General features: G+C 40.3%; 1 protein-coding gene across 7 annotated transcripts in view; it reads left to right on the top strand.

The window, feature by feature from the left end:
- The first annotated feature begins 11,561 nt into the window (after positions 1-11,561).
- Positions 11,562-21,004, top strand: part of ZNF638 (zinc finger protein 638) — a 125,753-nt gene continuing 116,310 nt past the window's right edge. For all 7 annotated transcript variants that reach the window (XM_032410739.1, XM_032410742.1, XM_032410736.1 and 4 more), the window contains exon 1: positions 11,562-11,714. In XM_032410739.1, coding sequence (XP_032266630.1) covers positions 11,599-11,714 — 116 coding nt within the window. In that variant the 5' untranslated portion in view covers positions 11,562-11,598. The remainder of the gene's footprint in view (positions 11,715-21,004) is intronic.

The raw sequence follows: 21,004 nt of genomic DNA, 5'->3' as shown, positions 1-21,004 counted from the left end.
TTAGACGGCCTTGTGCGGTGGTGGTGTGTATATCGAAGGGGCAGAATCTGTGGGGGATGTGTCCAGGAGCCCCAGGTAGAGATGGGGCAAGCTGGGAGGAGCATACCCAGAGTAGATAACTCAAGGGGAAATAAGAGGGATGTCTGACAAATGTCTACTTTTCCAGTGCCTACAAGATGAGGCTCTCTTTCATGAGTGTTTGGGCATCTATCTTTTCCCTCCCACCCATATGTCAAATAAGAAATTCTAGTGTATCCTTGTGTCTATTCCTGAATTCTATTTTGTTTGAGGGTTCCTTATCTCTATTCTTTTGCCATTCCCGAAATGTGATTTAACTCTCTAAAGCCACCTGGGTTTTTTTCTTGCTTGAAACCTTACAGGATTATTTCTTTTTAATTTATGCCTGCCTAAGTCTGCCTTTAGTAAGTGACCCTTGAGCTAACTCTTAAAGGAGGTGCAGGAGTTTGCAGGTAGAGGAAGCAACAGGTGCAGAAGGGAGCAGCCAGAAGTTTGTGTGACCAGAGTACAGCAGTCAAGGAGAGATGGCAAGTGGGGAGACTGGGCTTGTTGTCAAGGTTTGGTATAGTTTGTGTCACAGATTGTATTTTCCATAGATGACCACAATGCCTCCCATCTCATATGCTCATCTACAGTATGACCTGATACTCTTTCAATGGAGAGGTAAAGTCTATGCCCCCTCACCTTGAATCTGGACACATTTGCCTATAAACAACAGAACTTAGACATGACCCTGTGTGAACCCTAAAAAAGGGTTATGTAGCTTCCACCTTATTTGCTAGAGCACTTGTACTTGGAACTCTGAAATGTCATGTAAGGCAGGAGGCCACCAAGCTATGAGGAAACCATGAAGGAGAGGCTACATGTAGGTGCTCTAGTCATCAGGCCTAATCTCCACATAGCCCAGATTCCAGATGTGGGAGGGAATGAGCCTTCAGATGGTCCCAGGCACCAGCTATGGAGACACCCCCAGATAAGGCCCTAGACATCAAGGAGCAGAGACAAATCATTCCTCCTGTGCCCTCTCCAAATCTCTGACCCACAGAATCCACAAGTCTAACAAAGTGGTTAGTGTCTTACCCTGCTACGTTTAGAGTAGTTTGTTACATAGCCATAATAACTGGAACAGTGTGTTGGGGTTTGGGCTTTATCCTGAAGGCAACAGGGAATCATGAGAGTGGTTTCAGGCTATGGAGTGACCTAGTCACGCACAGGACTTAGAAGGCATATTTCAACAGCAGTGTGTACAAAGCCTGAGCGCTGCACGAGGCCAGGGAGTACCAATAATATAGGATCTGATGTAATGACCGTTCCTGCAGTCACGCAGAGGAGCAACTCCTGCTGCTGTGGATGAATTGTCAGCAGCCACAACCAGAAGAAAGTGCGCTACCGATGAGGCTTGTGTAATGATCCAGGTAGGAGAAGAGGAAGGTCCGAGCTAGGGTCAGGGACATTTCAGTAATGTTCCAGAGGTAGATCCAGAAGAACCACAGGGCAGATCCTAGGTAGGGGTGAGGTAGGAGAAGTCTGGAATGACTCCCAAGCATCTGGCTCACAGGATGGTGGTGTAATTCCCTGGGTCAGAGACCACAGGAGGGAGGAGTGATCACTTTGAAGGGAGAGATGACCCATCCTAACGGATTTGGACGTTTTAAGGTGCCTGAGTAATGTCCAGGCATCATTTGGACATATGACAGAGGGCTGGGCTGTAAGTAATGTCTTTGGGTGTCAATAGTATATATTTAGTAATTAAAGCCATGGAGGTAAATGATGTGGCAGTTGGAGAAGTTATAGAATGAGAAGAAAGAGGAGCCTAGGACCTAACACTGAAAAAGGAAGACGTTTAAGGGACAGGCCAAGGAAAAGGATCTCATCAAGAATTTTCTGAAAAGAACTTAGTAGAGAAGCAGTTGACAGAAATAGAAGTGCCTGGTGTCAGAATAACCAATAGAGGCAAGAATCTTAATGAAAAAGAAAATGGCTAATAATATCCCATGTCTCGAGCGCCTGGGTGGCTCAGTCGTTAAGCGTCTGCCTTCGGCTCAGGTCCTGATCCCAGGGTCCTGGGATGGAGTCCCACATCGGGCTCCCTGCTCAGCGGGAAGCCTGCTTCTCCCTCTCCCACTGCCCCCTGCTTGTGTTCCCTCTCTCGCTGTCTCTCTCTCTCTGTTGAAAAATAAATAAAATCTTTGAAAAATAATAATAATAATATCCCATGTCTCAAAGAGCAAGGCGGATGAGGACTGAAAAGCAGCCACTGAATCTGGTCATTATAAGGTCGTTGGTGCCTTTAGAGAGAGCAGCTTCTGTGGAGTGGGGGGAAAAATGAACAACGGGCAATGTACAAGGACTTACTGCAGAGCGAAAAGGAATATGAGTTCCCGAAACACGCAGGGAAAGAGAAAAGAGCATTGAAATCTAAAATGGCAGGGAGAGGAGGGGAGAAGGGGTGGCTGAGTGGGATGACTCAACCCTTTGTGATTTTTACTGCAGGCCTTTGTCCCCGAGAGAGGCAGGACAGTACAGTGGTGATGTTTTCAAACTAAATATTTGAAAAAGTTATCTGTTTTAATTTCTAATACAGTAAATATTCAAAAGATATTATCCACATAAACAAAAGCTCTTTGAGGTCACCATTAATTTTTAAGAATGTAAAGGGAAACCGACACCCAAAGTCTGAGAATCACTGGTCTAGAAACTAAATCAGAATCAGAATGGGAGATGTTAACTAGTTTGTACTCCTTTCTCTGATCACCCAGGACTACTTGCTTTTCTGTAAGGAAATGATTTCTGTTCACAGCTCTGAATCTTTACATGTGCTGTTCCCTTAGTTTGGAATGTCTGTTTACCTTGCTTTGCCTGTCAGAACTCTGCATGTCCTTTAAGACACCTATAACCCAATTGCACTGGCTTATGGTGACATAGGTCCTCAACTTCCCTCCTCGGAGGCTGCCCAGCGTCAAGTGTGCTTATGTTCCTTTCCCATAGTCTGTATTACTGTTCACCAACCACAAACACAGAAATAGCTATGTGCCAATCTCAGTAGAAGAAGGAGGGCCTTGTCACCTCCACTGTGGCCAGTGTCCCTCATGAAAACCCTTCCTCCCTGGGCCTACACTCCATGCTCCCAAGGCAGGAATCTTGAGTTGAACAACTGCATTATCCCTTGACTTCAGGTTATAGCCTTAGCCATACTCCAATCTGAGCAGAAGTGGGAAAATGACCCTCTCCCCAATTCTTGGTGAAACTTTGTCACCTGGGCCCCCACGCACCATTTCTTGTTCACTGGCTCTCACAAACCTGCTACTTTAGCTCTGCTCACAAGCCCCTTTCTAACAGAGTCAGACATAGTCTGGGCCTGACTGAGAAAATATGATACCCTGTTCTTCATACTTTCTTCTCTCTTGTACTCCTCAGGGGGTTCAAGCACTAAAAATAACTTCACAATAGCAGCATTTCACCAGGTTCTGAATCTTAATTTAAGCTTAGATCCCCTGGGATCCCCTGTTGTCCTTGTCATTACCATTATTGTCATTCTTCTAATCCTCATATACGTTCTGATCTCATGGTAATTCTTCAAGGAACGTGTTATTCCATTGTACTAGCTATCTATAGCTTTGTAACACACTACCTCCCAAATTTAGTGGCTTTCAACATTTATTATCTCTTCGTTTCTGTAAGGTCAAGAGCTCAGGCTTGCTTAGCCGGGTCCTCGGCTACATAGGCTATAACCAAGGATCACACTGGGCTATGGTCATGGCAAGCCCCTACTGGGAAAGGATTTCCTTCTGGGAAAGGATTTGCTTCCAGGCTCACTTACCTGCATGCTGGCAGGATTCAGTTCCTCGCTGGCTGTTGGCTGGAGGCCTCTTTCCATTCTTTGCCATGTGGGGTCTCCAACATGGCAGCTTGCTTCATTAAAGTACATAAGCTAAGAAGGCAAGAGAGAAAAGCCAGGAGGACAGAAGTCAGTCTTTTGAATCCTCATCATGGAAGTCCCATCTTATCACTTTTGTAGTGTTCTCTTTTTGGAAGCAAGTCACTAGGTCAAGCCCACATTTGAGGCAGGGGGATTATACAGACACATGAATATCAGGATCCCTGAGGGCCATCTTGAAAGAGAACTGCCAAACTCATTTTCCTGGAGGGTGACACTGAAACTCAGTGAGGTTCAATAATTCAATCAAGGTCACTTGGTTAGTGAATAGCAGAGCTGGATTTGAACTTAAGTCTTTCTGACCCCAAAGCTTACTTCTAGCACTTATTTCACATATTCTTACGTTGTGTTTGTCATGGTGGCTATCTCTCTCATACAACTGCAGCCTTATTAAGGGTAGAGGATGCTTGGGATGCTTGGGTGGCTCAGTCAGTTAAGCATCTGCATTCAGCTCAAGTCATGATCCCGGGTTCCTGGGATCGAGTCCTGCATTGGGCTCCTTGCTCAACGGGGAGTCTGCTTCTCTCTCTGCCTGCTGCTCCCCCTGCTCGTGCTCTCTCTCTGACAAATAAATAAATAAAATCTTAAAAAAAAGGGTAGAGGATGCTTATGTCCCCTGGAGTGACAAAAATCTTGGTGAATAAATGGATGAATATGTGAAATCAATTAAAATAGTCCGTATGTTGAGGGACGCCTGGGTGGCTCAGTCGGTTAAGCATCTGCCTTCGGCTCAGGTCATGATCCCAGGGTCCTGGGATCGAGTCCCGCATCAGGCTCCCTGCTCAGTGGGGAGCCTGCTTCTCCCTCTGCCTGCCGCTCCCCCCTGCTTGTGTTCTCTATCTCTCTGTGTGTCAAATAAATAAATAAAATCTTTAAAAATAAAAAAAATAAAAATAAAAATAAAATAGTCCATATGTTGGAACTGTGCATACAGAAGGTTCATAATAAAACAGAACTAGACAACAGAGCATGGGTCCAACTGAGAAGGGAGGAGTAGAAGTGAGCAAAGGGGTGACTAGGATACACTGTTGACTCTTTGGAGCTTTTCAGATTTCTCTTCCTTTTGTGTGAAATATAGGCTACCTGTTTTGGTGAGCAGAGACAAATCCTGTGTATAGCCAGAATTTAGACAGAATGGCCATAAATGCTCAAAAAATATTCTGAATAACACTAGATTGACTTTCCATCCCAAATGTATTTAATCTATGTATTTATGTGTATTTAACCCAGAAAGTCCTAACCTATATCACTGTGCTGCTTAAAAGGAAAAAACAAAACAAAACTGGTAGCAGCCAAAATATTTATGCTAAAAGAGACTGAAAGAGCCAAAAAATTTCATGCAAATTTGGATTTTGGATTTTTCCTTCACCTCACAATAATTGGCTTATTAATATATTAATAAAATATTGCCTGCAAAAGGTAACACTTCTAATAATCCTGATTTTATCAGCAGACACTTTGATCTGTAAGATGGTTTCAGAGATGATGTTATGCCATGGAAAGGGGACTGGCTTCCACCACTCTTGCCAGTTAAGTGAGAGTTCTCTGAGAAATAGTTGCTGGACATATCACTTTCTTTCTTCTACTGTACATTTAGATTTTATCTTTTTGGCCAGGGTCTTGTAGAAGGAACCACCAAAGCACTGAGCTAAACAGTAATAGTGCAGCCTCTTATGGGAAGGGACGGAAACTTGCAGTCAAGAAGTCCATAGTCTGTGAGTGTGATATTCTCTTAGAGCTGGCCCAAATGTGTTAACCCAGCACAGCAATCATCAAGAAGAATCTTTCTGAAAAGTGGGAATGGGATTAGCAACAATCCTGAGAATATAAATTTGTAAAGCTTTTTGTTGACTAGGTCAGTGCAATGTAAAAATCTACTCTAGAGAAGGGTCACCTAACAGTGATACTAGCTTTTGGTGTCTTTCCTAAAAATATGATAAAAGTAGCTCAAGTACAGCATAGTAGCTGGCTAAGCAATCCCTCCACAGCCTGGGTACCCAAGAAACATAAATTGAGTGGCTAAGCCCTAGGGCTCTAACTACCTGACTATCCCATTGTATTTTCCAGTTCTGTTAATTCAGTAAAGAAACTTACAGAACATTATCACTGAGGCCTAAAATCCTACCCTTCCAGAAATCCAGAAAAAAACCTACACTTCTGAAAATGTTTAGGCAGTTCTGCCAGATTCCATAAACTTGCTGGTACTACAGTGTTGAGAGTTATCGTCCAGAAGTCTGGTCTTTGGAGGAAGAGACCGACTCTCACTAAAGTGTATGTATTACATAAGTAGTGGCTTCATGATCATGGAGCTGTGTCTTTTTTAAATCTTGCTATTGTCAAAAAGTAATTTTTTTTTTCCTTAAACTTTTGCTTAATTGTCTACATTGTTACTATTTATAGGATTAAATAGGTCATTTGCTGTTGTCAAGTAGCATTTGCAATTGTTGAGCAAGGCTCTTTTAGCCATAAAACTATGCTAACCTCTCCAGGACAGTCATTCCTCAACTTTTTGCTGACAGTACACAAGTTATCATATAGCCTGCATGGGAGTGTGAGGTACGGTTCTATTTTCGGCTCACCCTCTGGCTTGCTCTATAACCTTGGGAAAATCACTTCTAGGCCTTCTGCCACAGACCTGCCATCTGTAAATTAGGCCTGGTTAGTAACCTTCCTCTGGCTATGTCAGTGGAAGTCATGAATTCTGGAGTTGGGCAATTAAGAACTTCAACGTGCTCACTGAGAGTCATTTACACATTGGTTCTTTTGAACTTTTTCCACAGACCAGGCTTCTTGAATATTTGATCATATTTTTGCTCTAATAACACTTTAATGCAGAACACATAGAACAATGTTTCCACAATGGGACAGCCTAACTACATCCCTTCAGGCCTTACTGCTAAGAGAGAATGGGTATAAATTTTTCCATCTTACACATTTATTTCCATTCCCCCAGCCATTAGCCAGGGTGTACCTGAACATCACTTCCACTGGATTTTGCCATGACAGGGCCTTAGCCAGGATCCATTCATTCTGTTTTAGTCTGTGGATGGGGATCAATACTTTTAGAACAAAGGAGAATTTTGTTATTTATTTATTATTATTATTTTTAAAGATTTTATTAATTTATTTGAGAGAGACAGAGAGAGCATGAGCAGGGGGAGGGGCAGAGGGAGAAGGAGAAGCAGGCTTCCCGCTGAGCAGGGAGCCCAATGCGGGGCTCCATCCCAGAACTCCGGGATCCTGACCGGAGCCAAAGGCAGACGTTTAACAACTGAGCCACCCAGTCGCCCCAAGACAGTTTCTTTCTAAGAGGAATCCTGGTGCCAATTAATACTACATTTCCTCCTTATTATACTCAACAGTGTTATGTTTATTTATGTACACTTATCAGCATTCCCAAACTCATTTGAATTCTACTTTCCTCATTATTTTGGATGTACTTTCCCATTTACGAATGCAGCCCAGGCTTCCCACTTTAATAAACACCCTCCAAATTATCAGGTACTTGAGGTATTTCCAGTTTCATTTTTCATTATAAAGAGTGGTGCTATAAACATTTAGTGAAAATTGGTTTTCTCGCTTGGATTGTTTTGAGGGAATATATTCCCAAATGTAGATTATGGGACAAACATGAAAAATCTTATAGATTTTGTGTTTGCCTCAGTATGTTCATCAACAGTTGTTCTAATAAGTAATTTTATCAACTTACGAGTTTATCCATTTTGTTTAGCTCTGCCAACATTCTCCTTTGTGATTTTCAATTAACCTCGCAGCAAAGCTAATCATTTCCCCAAAATTTACTTCTCTGAGTTTTTCCATGTATGGGATATTTGGTCATATACTTTGACCTCTTGTCCAGTTAAGTCTGGGTACTGATTTTGTTTTAACACATTTATTGAGATATAATTCACATACCATACAATTGATCCATTGAAAGTGTACAATTCAATGAATTTTAGTATATTCAGAGAGCTATGCAATCGTCTCCACAATAAATTTTAGAACATTTCATTACCTTAAAAAGAAACCCTATACCTCTAGCCTTTACCCCATAATCCCTCCATCCCACCCCACACCTAGACAAACACGAATCTTTCTGTTTCTATAGATTTGCCTATTCTGGACATTTCATATAAATGGAATCACATAATACATGGTCCTTAATGACTGGCTTCTTTCACTTAGCATAACAATTTCAAGGTTCACCCATCTTATAGCATGTATCAGTCCTTCACTCCTTTTTATTGCCAAATAACATCCCATTATATAGTTATATCACATTTCTTTATCCATTCATCAGTTGATGGGCATGTGGGTTGTCTCCACTTTTTGTCTATTATGAATAATTTTGCTACAAACATTCATGTACAAGTTTTTGTGTGGATATGTTTTGGGGTATATATGTAGGAGGGCAATTGCTGGGTCATATGGTTGGTAACTCTGTTTCACTGAGGAACTACCCAGAGTGTTTTCCAAGTGACTGCATCATTTTACATTCCCACCAGTAGTGTATGAGGGTTCTGATTTCTTCACATTCTTGCTGCATTAGCTTTCTAGGGCTGCCAAAACAAAATACCACAGGCTGGGCATCTTAAACAACAGAAATTTATTTTCTCATAGTTCTGGAGGCTGCAAGTTCTGGATCAAGATGTCAACAAGTTTGGTTTTTCCTGAGGTTTCTCTCCTTGGCTTAGAGATAGTCACATTATTGTTGTGTGCTCACATAGCCTTTTCTGTGTGTAGCCATGCATGTCTCTAGTGTCTCTTCCTTTTTTTTTTAAGCCTACCAGTCACATTAGATTAGGGTCCCAACCTTATGACCTCATTTCATCTTAATTACCTCTCTAAAGATCTTATCTCCAAATACAGTCACATTGGGGGTTAGGACCTCAATGTATGAATTTGGGGGGACATAAGTCAGTTCGTAACACCTGCCAGCTGCTACAGACTGAAAGGTCTACATCTTCCAAAAATTCATATGTTGAAACCTAATCCCCAATGTGATGGTATTTGGAGGTGGGACTTTTGGGAGATGTTCAGGTCATAAAGGTGGAGCCTTCATGCATGGTATTAGTGCCCTTTAAAAGAGACCCCAGAGAGTCTCCTCACCCTGTCTGCCATGTGGTAAGAAAACAGACAGTTTTGAACCAGGAAGCAGGTCTTCACCAGACACAGAATCTGCCCAGTGCCTTGAATTTGGACTTCCCAGCCTTCAGAACTGTAAGAAAGAAATGTTTGTTGTTTAAGCCATCCAGGCTATGATATTTTTGTTATAGCAACTCAAACAGACTAAGACACCAACATTTGTTATTATCTGTCTTTTTGATTATAGCCATTCTGGTGGGTGTGAGGTGGTATCTCATTGTGGTATTGATTTTCGTTTTGTTGATGGCTACTGACGCTAGAAACATCTTTGCATGTGTTTATTCGACATTTGGATATCCTCTTTGGAGAATTATCAGATCATATCCTTTGCTCTGATTTATTTCTTTATTATAATATATGTTATTTTTATTGTAGATTATCTACATTATGGATTAATTGTATAGATATCAAACATAGTAGAAGGAAACATGGAAGAATCTTTCTTAATTTGGGGGTAGTTACAGCCTTTCTAAGATTAAAAAAACCTAGAAACATAAATAAAAATTAATTAATGTGACTATATGAAAATAAACAATTCATTGCAAAAAATACAATAAACAAAACCAAAAGACAAGGTAGGGGAAAGATAAACAATTTATTCACAATGGACTAATTTTATTTATATGTAGAGAGGGATAGATAAATAAATAAGCTTATTTATATATATATTATATATATATTTTATATACATATATCCCCAACAATAAAGAAAAAAAAGACCAACAGTTGAACAGAAAAATGGGCAAAGGATATGAGCAGACAGTTCACAGAATGGCAATTTTTAAAAATTAAGTTTGAGGGGCACCTGGGTGGCTCAGTCAGTTAAGCATCTGCCTTCGGCTCAGGTCATGGTCCCAGGGTCCTGGGATCAAGCCCCGCATCAGGCTCCCTGCTCGGCAGGAACCCTGCTTCTCCCTCTCCCACTCCCCCTGCTTGTGTTCCCTCTCTTGCTGTGTCTCTCTCTGTCAGATAAATAAATAAAATATAAAAAAAAAAATTAAGTTTGGTAACATACTGTATAGAGAGATGTGAGGAAACAGAAACCCCGATAAATTGCTGTGGGAGCATAAACTGACACAAACTGTATGGAGAGCAGTGTGGCAACATTTATCAGAATTTTTAAAGTCCATACCTTAGGATCTAGCCTTCAACACCTAGTTATTTAGCCTAGACAGACATTTGCTCACATGCCAAATGGCTATAAATAAGAATATAACTACTGACCATAGCACTGTTTGTAAAAGCAAAAGAATGGGAAAAACTTGAAACAATAATTTGATGAAATACTATGTAATCAGCACAAATAATAAAAGTTGTCCAAAATATAGTGTTAAGTGAAGAAAACCAAGGTGGCAAAACTGTGTAGAGTACCGGGGCGGGGGGGGGGGGGGGAGAGGAGGTAGGGAGATAACATACACAGCATATATATTACATATATATTTACTGCACAGAGTGTCTTTGAAAGGACATACAACAAATTAGTTAGCAGTGATATTCTAACAGGAAAGAAAATTGGGGGAGGAGGAGGGAGCAGTGGATAATGGAATTTTCTTTTCATTGTATATCATGTATTTTTTTTTTTAAAAGATTTTATTTATTTATTTGAGAGAGAGAGAACGAGAGACAGAGAGCATGAGAGGGAGGAGGGTCAGAGGGAGAAGCAGACTCCCCGCCGAGCAGGGAGCCTGATGTGGGACTCGATCCCGGGACTCCAGGACCATGACCTGAGCCGAAGGCAGTCGCTTAACCAACTGAGCCACCCAGGCGCCCTGTATATCATGTATTTTTGATGCTGTTGAAATATTTAACTGTCGTGCATATTATCTGGATGTCATTAAAAAAAAAAAAGAAAACGAGAAAGATGTATGCACTGTTCTCCACTGTGAATCATGGCTACAAGTATTGCAGAGTAACAAGCCTTTTAGTTCTCTCCTAGCAGAATCCCCCCATCCCCTCCCCACATCCCCCCATTGCAAAACATGACTTTTGATTTTGGAATGCATCTCATGAGGGCTCTCCTAGTTACCTGTTTCCTTATCTGCTCCTCCACCCGACTGATTGGGAGATCCCTGAAAGTAGGCACTGTTTCTCATTCCAGTGCGTCTCCAAACACTGGCTGGTTTTCCGTAAACAGCGGACGAAGAAGTCTAAAAAGAGAAAGAAAGAGACCCTGCAAAATCAGAAGTGTGTCCCGAACATCTCAGACTCTCATAGATCTTTTATCTGCAGAATGTGCGTCCCCTGCCCTCTCCACACGAGTCCAAGGCGGGGGACTCAGAAACCTGGACTGCTCCCGGCGGGTGGGCTAGGACCTCTCGGCCTGACAGCGTCGCTGGGCTGCCGGGCCTCTCGCGCCCCGCCCCCGGCTTCCCGCGCTCCACGCCCATTGGCCCTCCTCGGGGGTGGGCGGGCCGCGCCGGGGAGCCTTGTGCCGGGTGGCGGAAGAGGCGGCGTGCGCCTAGCTCTGGGAAGCGCGAGTGCTGTGGGAGCCGCCGGCGATGCCCCGGGATCCGGTTCCTGCCGGGGCTACAACCCGGGCTGCAGCAGCGGCTACGGCGCCTAGTTTGGTCTCCGCGACCACCGCAGCTCGGCGGGCTTCGGACCATCTGAAGCGGTGAGCGCTTCCTTTGCCCCCTGGGCTCCCTGCCCTGCTGCGTCCTCTGGGGCTATTGGCAGTGGTTGGGCTGGCGAGGGCCGGCGGGCCGACAGGGTCCGTGCCAAGGCATCCTCGTGTCACGGGGTTCGGGTCCAAATTCCGCTTCTCCTCCTCCCCCCCTTTACTGTCACTCCCCGAGTAGGCCGGTCTTAAGCGCTGCGCAAGTTGTGTGTGCGGAGACTCCAGACGGTCAGCGAATAGCCGTGGGACGCCTCACGGGCACTTGTCGCTCGGCTTCGCGGTCCCAGCAGCTCTTTCCCGGGTCTGGACAGGCTCTGTGGACGCGGCGCTGTGCGGGCGGGTCTTGGGAGAGCACGATTAAGTAAACGATCCTTTACACTGCAGGGACACGGCGCAGTGGTGATGAAGAGTCTTCAAAATCAGAGAAACAGATCCGACGAGCTGGAGCTCTTTTTAAAGATTGCCCTTTAAAAAAAATCACTTTGTAGCATTGCATAATACGCTGTATCTCATCCAAAAGTAGTTTTTGATCTCAGGGAAGTAGTTCTTTGAATGCAACATTGACACTTTTGTTCCTTAAATAATAAGTTTGAGCTTTCTTATTTTAGAGTAATAGATTTCTTAATGAAAGGAATTTCTCAAAGTACAGAAAAGAAAAACCATGGATAGTGTTTTGAGTCATCAAAAAAAATTTTTTTTGAGTCATCAGTTTTGAGGGATTTTGCTTTTCCAGTTTGCTTAGGTTTGCTTTCACCCACAACTACATACCCAGGTTCCAGACTTTGGAATGGTGTAAATAGCGCGTGCGGCCCCTCCCCCCAGCCCACTTGACAGCCGCGGGGAATCTGTCACGCCCCGGCTCCCAGCGCTGCCTGCGGACACCCGCCCGGCCCGGCTGTTTATTGCAGCGATTTGTACATTCCAAGAGTCCCCAGAAAGGCGAGCTGCATACCTGTTAGGATACTGGTCACATCCCAGCCGGGGGAAGGGGGCGGGGGGCCGGGCTGCTCTCCGTAGCCGCATCAGCTCTTTTCCCCCGGTGGCCCGAGTCTACGTCCGGTCCTCTCGCTGGAGCAGACTCAAATGACGCTTAGAGTTGTTAAGTGAATTGCTCTGACAACCCCGTATCGGTACTGTACTGCCCTCTCCCAATCTTTGTGGCCTTTGTGCGAGCCGAGAGAGGAGAATGATAGACATTTTGCAGAACGGAACGTCCAGTGTTCTGTCATGCATTCTTGGCGCTCCTTTCTAGATCTAAGCTCTGGTGACATTGTTTCAGCTTGCTCTGCTCTTTCCCAAGACCCCGTTTATTGGTTTGAGTTGAAAAGGAGTGTCTATTTCTTATTCCTTAAGGATTAGGGAAAGGAATTCCTGGCTTGAGAAAAAGGTGCTGGAATTTAGTTTGCTGCCTACCAAGGATCAGAAGATTATGGATTTTTTAAAAATGAGAGCATATTGGAGATTGGAGAATACTGTAATTATTGTTCTTATTAGGGTGTTGGAAAATAAAAATGTTGCTCTCTTTTATTTAGTAATTAGGAAAAGTGTAAGTACTTTAAATACATCCTTTTACAGTTGTGAATGTTGCTGTGAATTGTCTTGTAAAATCAAAAGGCACCCTTAATTCATCTTTTCTGTATATCCTTTTTTTTTTTTGCATATGCTTAAAGGACTTGGGTAGTGTTTTGCTGTCCCTAGTAATCATGATTCTTAGTAACTTCTTATTTGAACCTCAAGTTGTTTTTTTTTTTTTTTTGAAACAAAGGTGCCTTTTTAATTGCAATCAAATATATATTTTTTTGAACTTTAAGTGTACTTTAGAGAGGGGAGATGAGTGAGCTATCACATGCAGTGATTCTTTACCTTTTGCCTCTGGGGACGTTTTGTGGTGGTGAGGAAAACTTACTCAGTTTTTTGGTCTATGAGAAGAGTATGGTTTAAAGAATTTGTTGGGATTGCTCTTTTTTAAGAAAGTTACATTATGTTTCTCATGATTTCTACAATTTTATAATATGCTGTATCTCATCCAAAAATAGTTTTTAATGTCAGGGTAATCGTTTGAATGCAACACCCACACTTTGATTCCTAAATAATAAGTTTGAGCTTTCTTAATTTATGTTTATGCACTTTCTTTTATTAAGGAAATTTTACAAAATACAGAAAAATAAAAGAAAAACCCATGTACAGTGTTTTGAGTCATCAATTTTGAAAGATTATTTTATCCCAGTTTACTTAGGCCTGCTTTGACCCACAACTACATATTCAGGTTCCAAATTTTGAACGGTGTTAAATTATGGTGTTGAGTATGCAACTTCAGGGAGTGTGGGGCTTATTGGTTGTGTTAAAAATTTTATTTTTCTCCATTGAAATGTCAGCACCAGCAGAAACTTTTATGGCATTTTCTCCTTTAAGATATGGATGTGATGACAAAAAATGCTTTAATAATTTTGAATATTATAACTAACAGGAAATACTGTGACTTTTAGAATGACATTAAATTGGAAGGCTTTGAGAACTCGAGTCTGCCATTTTTCGGTGATATGTCATTGCTAAGAGTTCTTTTTCCCCTTTCTCTGAAGCCTACATTTCTTGCAGCATTCATGTAAGAGCTATGGTTTTAATGTCAAGGTTCAATAGCCTTTTTTGACTTTTTGACATGTTACGTGTGCAACATTTCGCAGTTTGAGATTTGGGGATTCATTGGGGTACCTGAAGACTCACACACTGAATCAGTAAAGCATCCTGTCATTTCCCTTAAGTATATTTAGTTTCCCATTAACAGTTAAGTAGGTTTTTGGAGGGCATTTTGGCCATTGTTGTTCAAATTCTTGAATTTTTAGATACGTTTTGACCCAGCAATTCTACCTCTAAGAATTTACTCTAAGGAAATAATAATGGATATGTACATAGGGCTAGTTACTTGGATATTTGTTGCGATGTTGCTTATGATGGTGGAACTTTGAAAACACTCAAGGTCCCAAAATAGGGAAATGGTAAAATAATTTAAGTCAGAGAATATCTATACAATATAATATATTAATTAATATATTAATACAATGTAATATTGATATTGTATTATAATATATTAATATATATTGCATTATATGACATTGTATTATAACATAATAATATATAATATGTTAATATGTTGATTAATATATTATGGTTGATATATTAATGTAATGTAAACATATGCAGCCATTACTAATCATGCTGTAGAAAAAAATGGACAAAATCAAAAGATGGTCATAATATAATATCAGGATAAAAAAAAGAATACTTAAAAAGTATGAATAGTTTTCCATTTTGGTTAAAAGAAGTATAAGAAGATTCTGAAGTATAGTAAAGACTATGCTTGATTTAATATTCAGCATTGTCACTTGGAGAGAAATTCTTCTGCTTAGTAAAGTTTAAAAACTCTAGGTTTAAAGAAGGAGCTAGGTTTAAAGAAGAAAAAAAGCAAAGACTATATTTACATATGTAGGCATTGAAACCATTCTGTCTTTCAAATAATCATCAAATCCCTAGAGATAAATGGGGATTATCCATATGTCCCTGCTTATCCCCAAGGTTTACTCTTTCTATTTTATCTGAGCCTTTGTAATTTTAATACAGGTTAATAGATTTATTTATGTAGTGATTAAAAGCCTGGTAATTAAGTTCTGAAGTTGGCATGTAAGTGTGCAAGTTCAATGTGTGATATGATTGTAATTTTGTACCAAGATAAAGAGTATAAAGAGGTGTATTTTTTTAAATTAAAAAATATATATTTTTTGAGTAGTCAATGATTTTACAGGGTTAAAGATCAAAACGTAAAAAATAATGTTATACAATGAAGTTTCCCTCTTTCCCCTGTTCCTCATCTCCTCAATTCCCAATTCTCCAATTCACCTACCCTGGGTAAGCATTATTACTAGTTTACTGCTTATCATTCCAGAGATATTTTATGCATATCCGAGTGAAAACAGATCTACATTTTTCCCTTCTTGGATATATTTGCCATTTTTTTCCTTTGCTTTTTCCATTCAACAGTATATCATGGAGATTTTTTTCATATCAGTACATAGAAAGCATCCTCAAGAAAAGTTTTTTTTTTTTTTTTTTTTTAAGATTTTATGTATTTATTTGACACACAGAGAGAGAGAGAGAGAGAGAGAGCACAAGCAGGGGGAGTGGAAGGCAGAGGGAGAGGGAGAAGCAGGCTCCCCACTCCATCCCTGGACTCTGAAATCATGACCTGAGCCAAAGACAGATACTTAACTGACTGAGCCACCCAGGTGCCTCAATAAAAGGTTTTTTTAAAAAAGTGGTTAGAACATAGAGAGAGTATAAAGAAAGGAGATGGACCTTAATCAGAACAATTAAAGGAAGAGTTTTCTTCATGGTTGGGGTGTTGAGTACAAGGCGCTTTTGCTGAATGAAGAGGAAACCACTTAGTGTACTTGAACATGGCGTATGGAATTGTAAAACTTCCAGTTTAAATATCATTAAATTATTTTTTAAAAATATTTTATTTATTTATTTGCGAGAGAAAGAGAGAGCGCAAACGGGGTGAAGGAGAGGGACAAGCAGACTCTGTGTTGAGCACAGAGCCCAACTTGGGGCTCAATCTCACCACCCTGAGATCATCACCTGATCAGAAATGAAATCCAAAGTCCATTGCTTAACCAACTGAGCCACCCAGGTGCCCCAATTTTTTTTTAAATTTTACTTTAAAATCAAATATACATATATATATATATATACACACACACACACACACACATATATATAGTTGAACAAAATAAAGCAGTTCTTTACAATTTGCCACAAAAATATGAGACACATGTTCATTTGTCTTAAGTCCTTGTTTCTCCCTGTTAAGGCAACCACTTTCAACTCGTAATTTTTTCTTCTAGTATTTACCTCCTAAAGTCTTAAAGTAAAAGTATACTTTATAACTATTTCTTGAAATGATTTAGATATTATTTATTTTATTTTTTTGTAAATTGAGAATTGATACTTTATGGTGAGGATTTAATGCCTTTACTCTCTCTCTGTTCTATTTCCACTTCCTCCATCCTCTCAATTGAGATTTTATCTCAATATTTAGTTAAATCAATAGTTAGGTTTTATATTATTATGATTGGTAAATATGACTAGCCTTTGAGCCAAAAGATAAGGATTGTTTTTTTTTTTCCACTTACCTAATTTTCTGTCAAATCTATGGCTTTTTCCAAGTACTCAAATGCTGTCAAATGCTCAAACAATTACAAGAATCTATCAACTTCATTTTTTCCATAAGACTTCCTTCCTATAGGTCTCATTCTTCACGTACATCTGGTCTGTTCCTAGGTTTGCAATCAACCTAGAGATTAGTATCTTTAAAGAGTTAAGAAAAGAGACTGTACCCATAAAATAGGATTTGGATGCTATGGAAAGAAATAATCAGAGAACAAGAAAGTGTTCAATGAGATTAAACATGTGATAGCCAAAATGGAATTCTGAATAGAAGGACTAAAAGATAAAGTCCTCTAGGTTTGGTGCATAGCTCTAGTCCTGGTTTACCTCTTTCCTGTTTTGGATCCTGTTACCTAGATCCTATTGGTTGACTCAATCATTTTGCTCAAGCACTTAGTACAGTTACACTCTAAGAAAAGAAATTTTCAAAGTCCTTGTATGTCTTAAAATGTTTTTCTTCATGGCTGGGGTGTTGAATTATAGTTTGGCTGAGTATGACATTCTAGGTTTTTCCTCAGAATGACTAAGATTTAATTTTAGAGTGTCTGTTGTCAGTATTACTGTGTAGAAATCTGGTATCATTAAGTCTCATATCCCTTTATGGGTTGTTTTTCCTTTCTGAAAGCTTTTTAGAATCTTCTCTTTGGTATCCTGAAATTTGATGATTTGGTGACCTTGATGTGATTCTTTTTTTCATTCATTGTGCTCTGCACTTGGTGAGCTCTCACAGCCTGATGCCTCTTGTGTTTTTTGTAGTGTGCTGAAATTTGCTTTAAAAATTTCTTCCTTTCCATTTATTCTGTTCTCTTTTTTTCTTAGTTGGAATTTTGGACCTCCTGGATTGATCCTTCAATTTTCCTATCTTTTCTCTTTTGTTTTTCATCTCTTTCTCTCTGTTTTTACCCCCCAACTTCTCTGGGCAAGTTTTCAACACTATCTCCTAGCCATTTTACTCAGAATTTCAATTTATTATATTTTCAATTTCATATTGCTGTTTCTTGTTCCAATTGCTTCTTTTTATAGCATTCTACTCTTTATCAATGCTGTATATTTTCTTATCTTTTTAAAGATATCCATTGTAGTTTTATTTTGGGACTTCCCTTTGCTTTTTGCGTTGTTTCTACCCTTTGTAGTCCTTTTTTTTCTCTTCATTTTTCAGTTTCTTCAGAGAGAAGCCTCCAGTCCTCTGCAGTGTGGGATATAATCCTGGGTGTTGACATGCTGGGAGCAGGGCCAATGAAAGGGACTGTGTCAAGAGTCCCCAAGATCACCTCCAGGCTCAGTGATTCACTAGGAAGTTTCACAGGACTCACCATGTGGTCATACTCACAGTTATAATTTATTTTCGTGAAAGGCTTCAAAGCAAAATCAGCAAAAAGAAAAGGAACATGGAGTGAAGTCCAGAGGAAACAAGGCAGAAACTTCCAGAATCTTCTTGCAGTAGAGTCACACAGGATATGCTTAATCCCTTCATTACTGAATTGTGACTACATGTGTGAAGTGTTGTCTAACAAGGGAGCTCATTAGAGACTCCACACCCAAGATTTTTAGTGGGGACTGTTCACATAGGCACCCTCTGCCTAGCACGTACCAACCAAAATTCTGGACTCCCAGGGAAAGCAGGTGTTCAGCATAACTACACTGTTTGTGCCAACTATGATTAGGTATATTAAGCAACTCTTATCAGGGAATGGTGGGATCCTTTCTGAAATCAAAGTTCCTAGATTCTAGCCAAGAGTTAACTTTGCAAGCAGACCTTTCAAAGGATAGAAGTCTCAGGACTGCTATGAGAACTCTTTTCTGCACAGGGACTAAGGTCCCACAGTTTACTCTATAGGCTTTCACTTAACTTCCTTATCTCCTGCCTCTTGCTGTATCCTTGCCCTTGAATGGTAGCCCGCTGCTATGGGGCTGTCGCAACAGGGTTGGAGAGTGGCCCTAGGAAAGGGAGTATCTAAACATTTGTATCAGTAAACCATTGCTGTTACTTATCCTATAGCTAGATGAATGGTTCTCAAAGTGCAACATTTTGTATCAGTAAACCATTGCTGTTACTTATCCTATAGCTAAATGAATTGTTCTCAAAAGTGCAGTCTCAGGGAGTTCCTGAGACCTTTTCCATAATAATATTGATGTGATATTTGCCTTTTTCTTATGAGCATACAGTGGAGTTTTCCAGAGGTTATGTGATATTGCAATAGCCTAAAGGCAGAAATATAAAGCAGTGCCACTCTTTTCACTAATTTATTTTTTGTTTTGGAAAATACATTTTTCCATAAAATAATGGGTTTATTATCATTTCTAAATGGACTAATAAATATTTTTAAATTTCTATTTCTCTTACGATAATGACTGCTGGTAGATATAACCCACATAAATAAAAGTTCTTTGGAGTTTCAGTGGTTTTTATTTATTTTTGTATTACTTTTGTGTGTGTTGCAATTTTTTTATTATTGAAATATAATTGACACAATATTATATTAGTTTCAGGTGTACAGCATATTGATTTGACAATTTTATACGTTATTCCTTGCTCACCGTATGTGTTGTCATCATCTATCACCATACAATGTCATTACAATATTATTGACTATATTCCCTATGATGTATTTTTCATCTCTGTGACTTATTTATTCTATAACTGGAAGTTTATACCTCTTAATCCCCTTTATCTATTTCACCCATCCCTCCTATTGCAGCATTTTTTTTTTTTAAGATTTTATTTATTTATTTGATAGAGACACAGCAAGAGAGGGAACACAAGCAGGGGGAGTGGGAGAGGAAGAAGCAGGCTTCCCGCGGAGCAGGGAGCCCGATGCGGGGCTTGATCCCAGGACCCTGGGATCATAACCTGAGCCGAAGGCAGACGCTTAACAGACTGAGCCACCCAGGTGCCCCCTATTGCAGCATTATTTACAATAGCCGAGATATGGAAGCAACTCAAGTGTCCATTGATAGATGAATGGTTAAAGAAGAGGTAGTACATATATATAATGGAATATTACTCAGCTGTAAAAAAAGAATGAGATCTTGTCAGTGCTTTTTAAATATGTAGGTTCTTGCACCAAAAAGCTTGAGAAGCCTACATCTCCCATTTTTCTGAGTCTAGAAATTTTTCTTTCTAATAGTAGCAATACCTGTGTTGTCCAATATGGTAGCCACTAGCCACATGTATTTAAATGTAAGTTGATTAAAATTAGATTAAAATTAAAAATTCAGTTCCTCAGTCACACTAACGACATTTCAAGTGCTCAATAACCACCTGTGGGGGGTAGTGGCTACCGTACTGGACAGCATAGATCTAGAACATTTCCATCATTACAAAACATTCTGTTGGACAGTGCTGATCAAAGCTGTTAACACTTAAAGGCCATTCTTATCGCTCTCCCTTACTCATTTCTACTCCCATGCTGTTTGCTTAATTATGACAGTGAAGCACATATAGATGTTTTATCGGTTCATAAAACATCTCATCCATCACCAAGGCAAAGACAAGGGACAGGCTCTCCGCTGGGACACACACGATGCACACAAATTGCTCTCGTGGAGGAAGTGGCAATGCCACATGGGCAGTGTAGACCTGTGCGGAGTGCCGTGCAGGGAAGCCCCGTTCGTAGATACTGCAGTGTGAATGGGGTGTTTCTGCAGGTGTGAAGTGCCGTGGTCCCAAGTGCATCAGAGAGCTGGGATTTGAGTCCACGTTTGTGTAATTCTGGTCTGTGCTTTTTCATTTTGGTTAAGATCACCCAACCAATCCCTCTTGTCCTGTATATATGGGCTGTTGAAGGACAATTTTTAAAGAATAGGTAAAAATCATGATTCTCATACAAATATAAAGTTTACAAATGTTGAAGATTTTATTTAACTCATTAATTAAATGAGAGAACCAGGAAGATGTTACAGCCAGTTCAAAGGGAGAAGCCAAAGAACAGACATATTTATAGATCAGGAAAATGCAAATGAAAGCAGAACTGGCCTCTTTCAGGGTAGAGGGGAGTCACTTGAACCTCCACCAGATAGAATTTACATGCCTAGAGGCAAGAGTTATTTTACATCACTCTAACTTT

This window comes from Phoca vitulina, unplaced genomic scaffold (genome assembly GCF_004348235.1).
Source record: "Phoca vitulina isolate PV1807 unplaced genomic scaffold, GSC_HSeal_1.0 scaffold12, whole genome shotgun sequence".
Taxonomy (NCBI): domain Eukaryota; kingdom Metazoa; phylum Chordata; class Mammalia; order Carnivora; family Phocidae; genus Phoca; species Phoca vitulina.
This window is presented reverse-complemented; position numbering and strand designations above follow the sequence as displayed.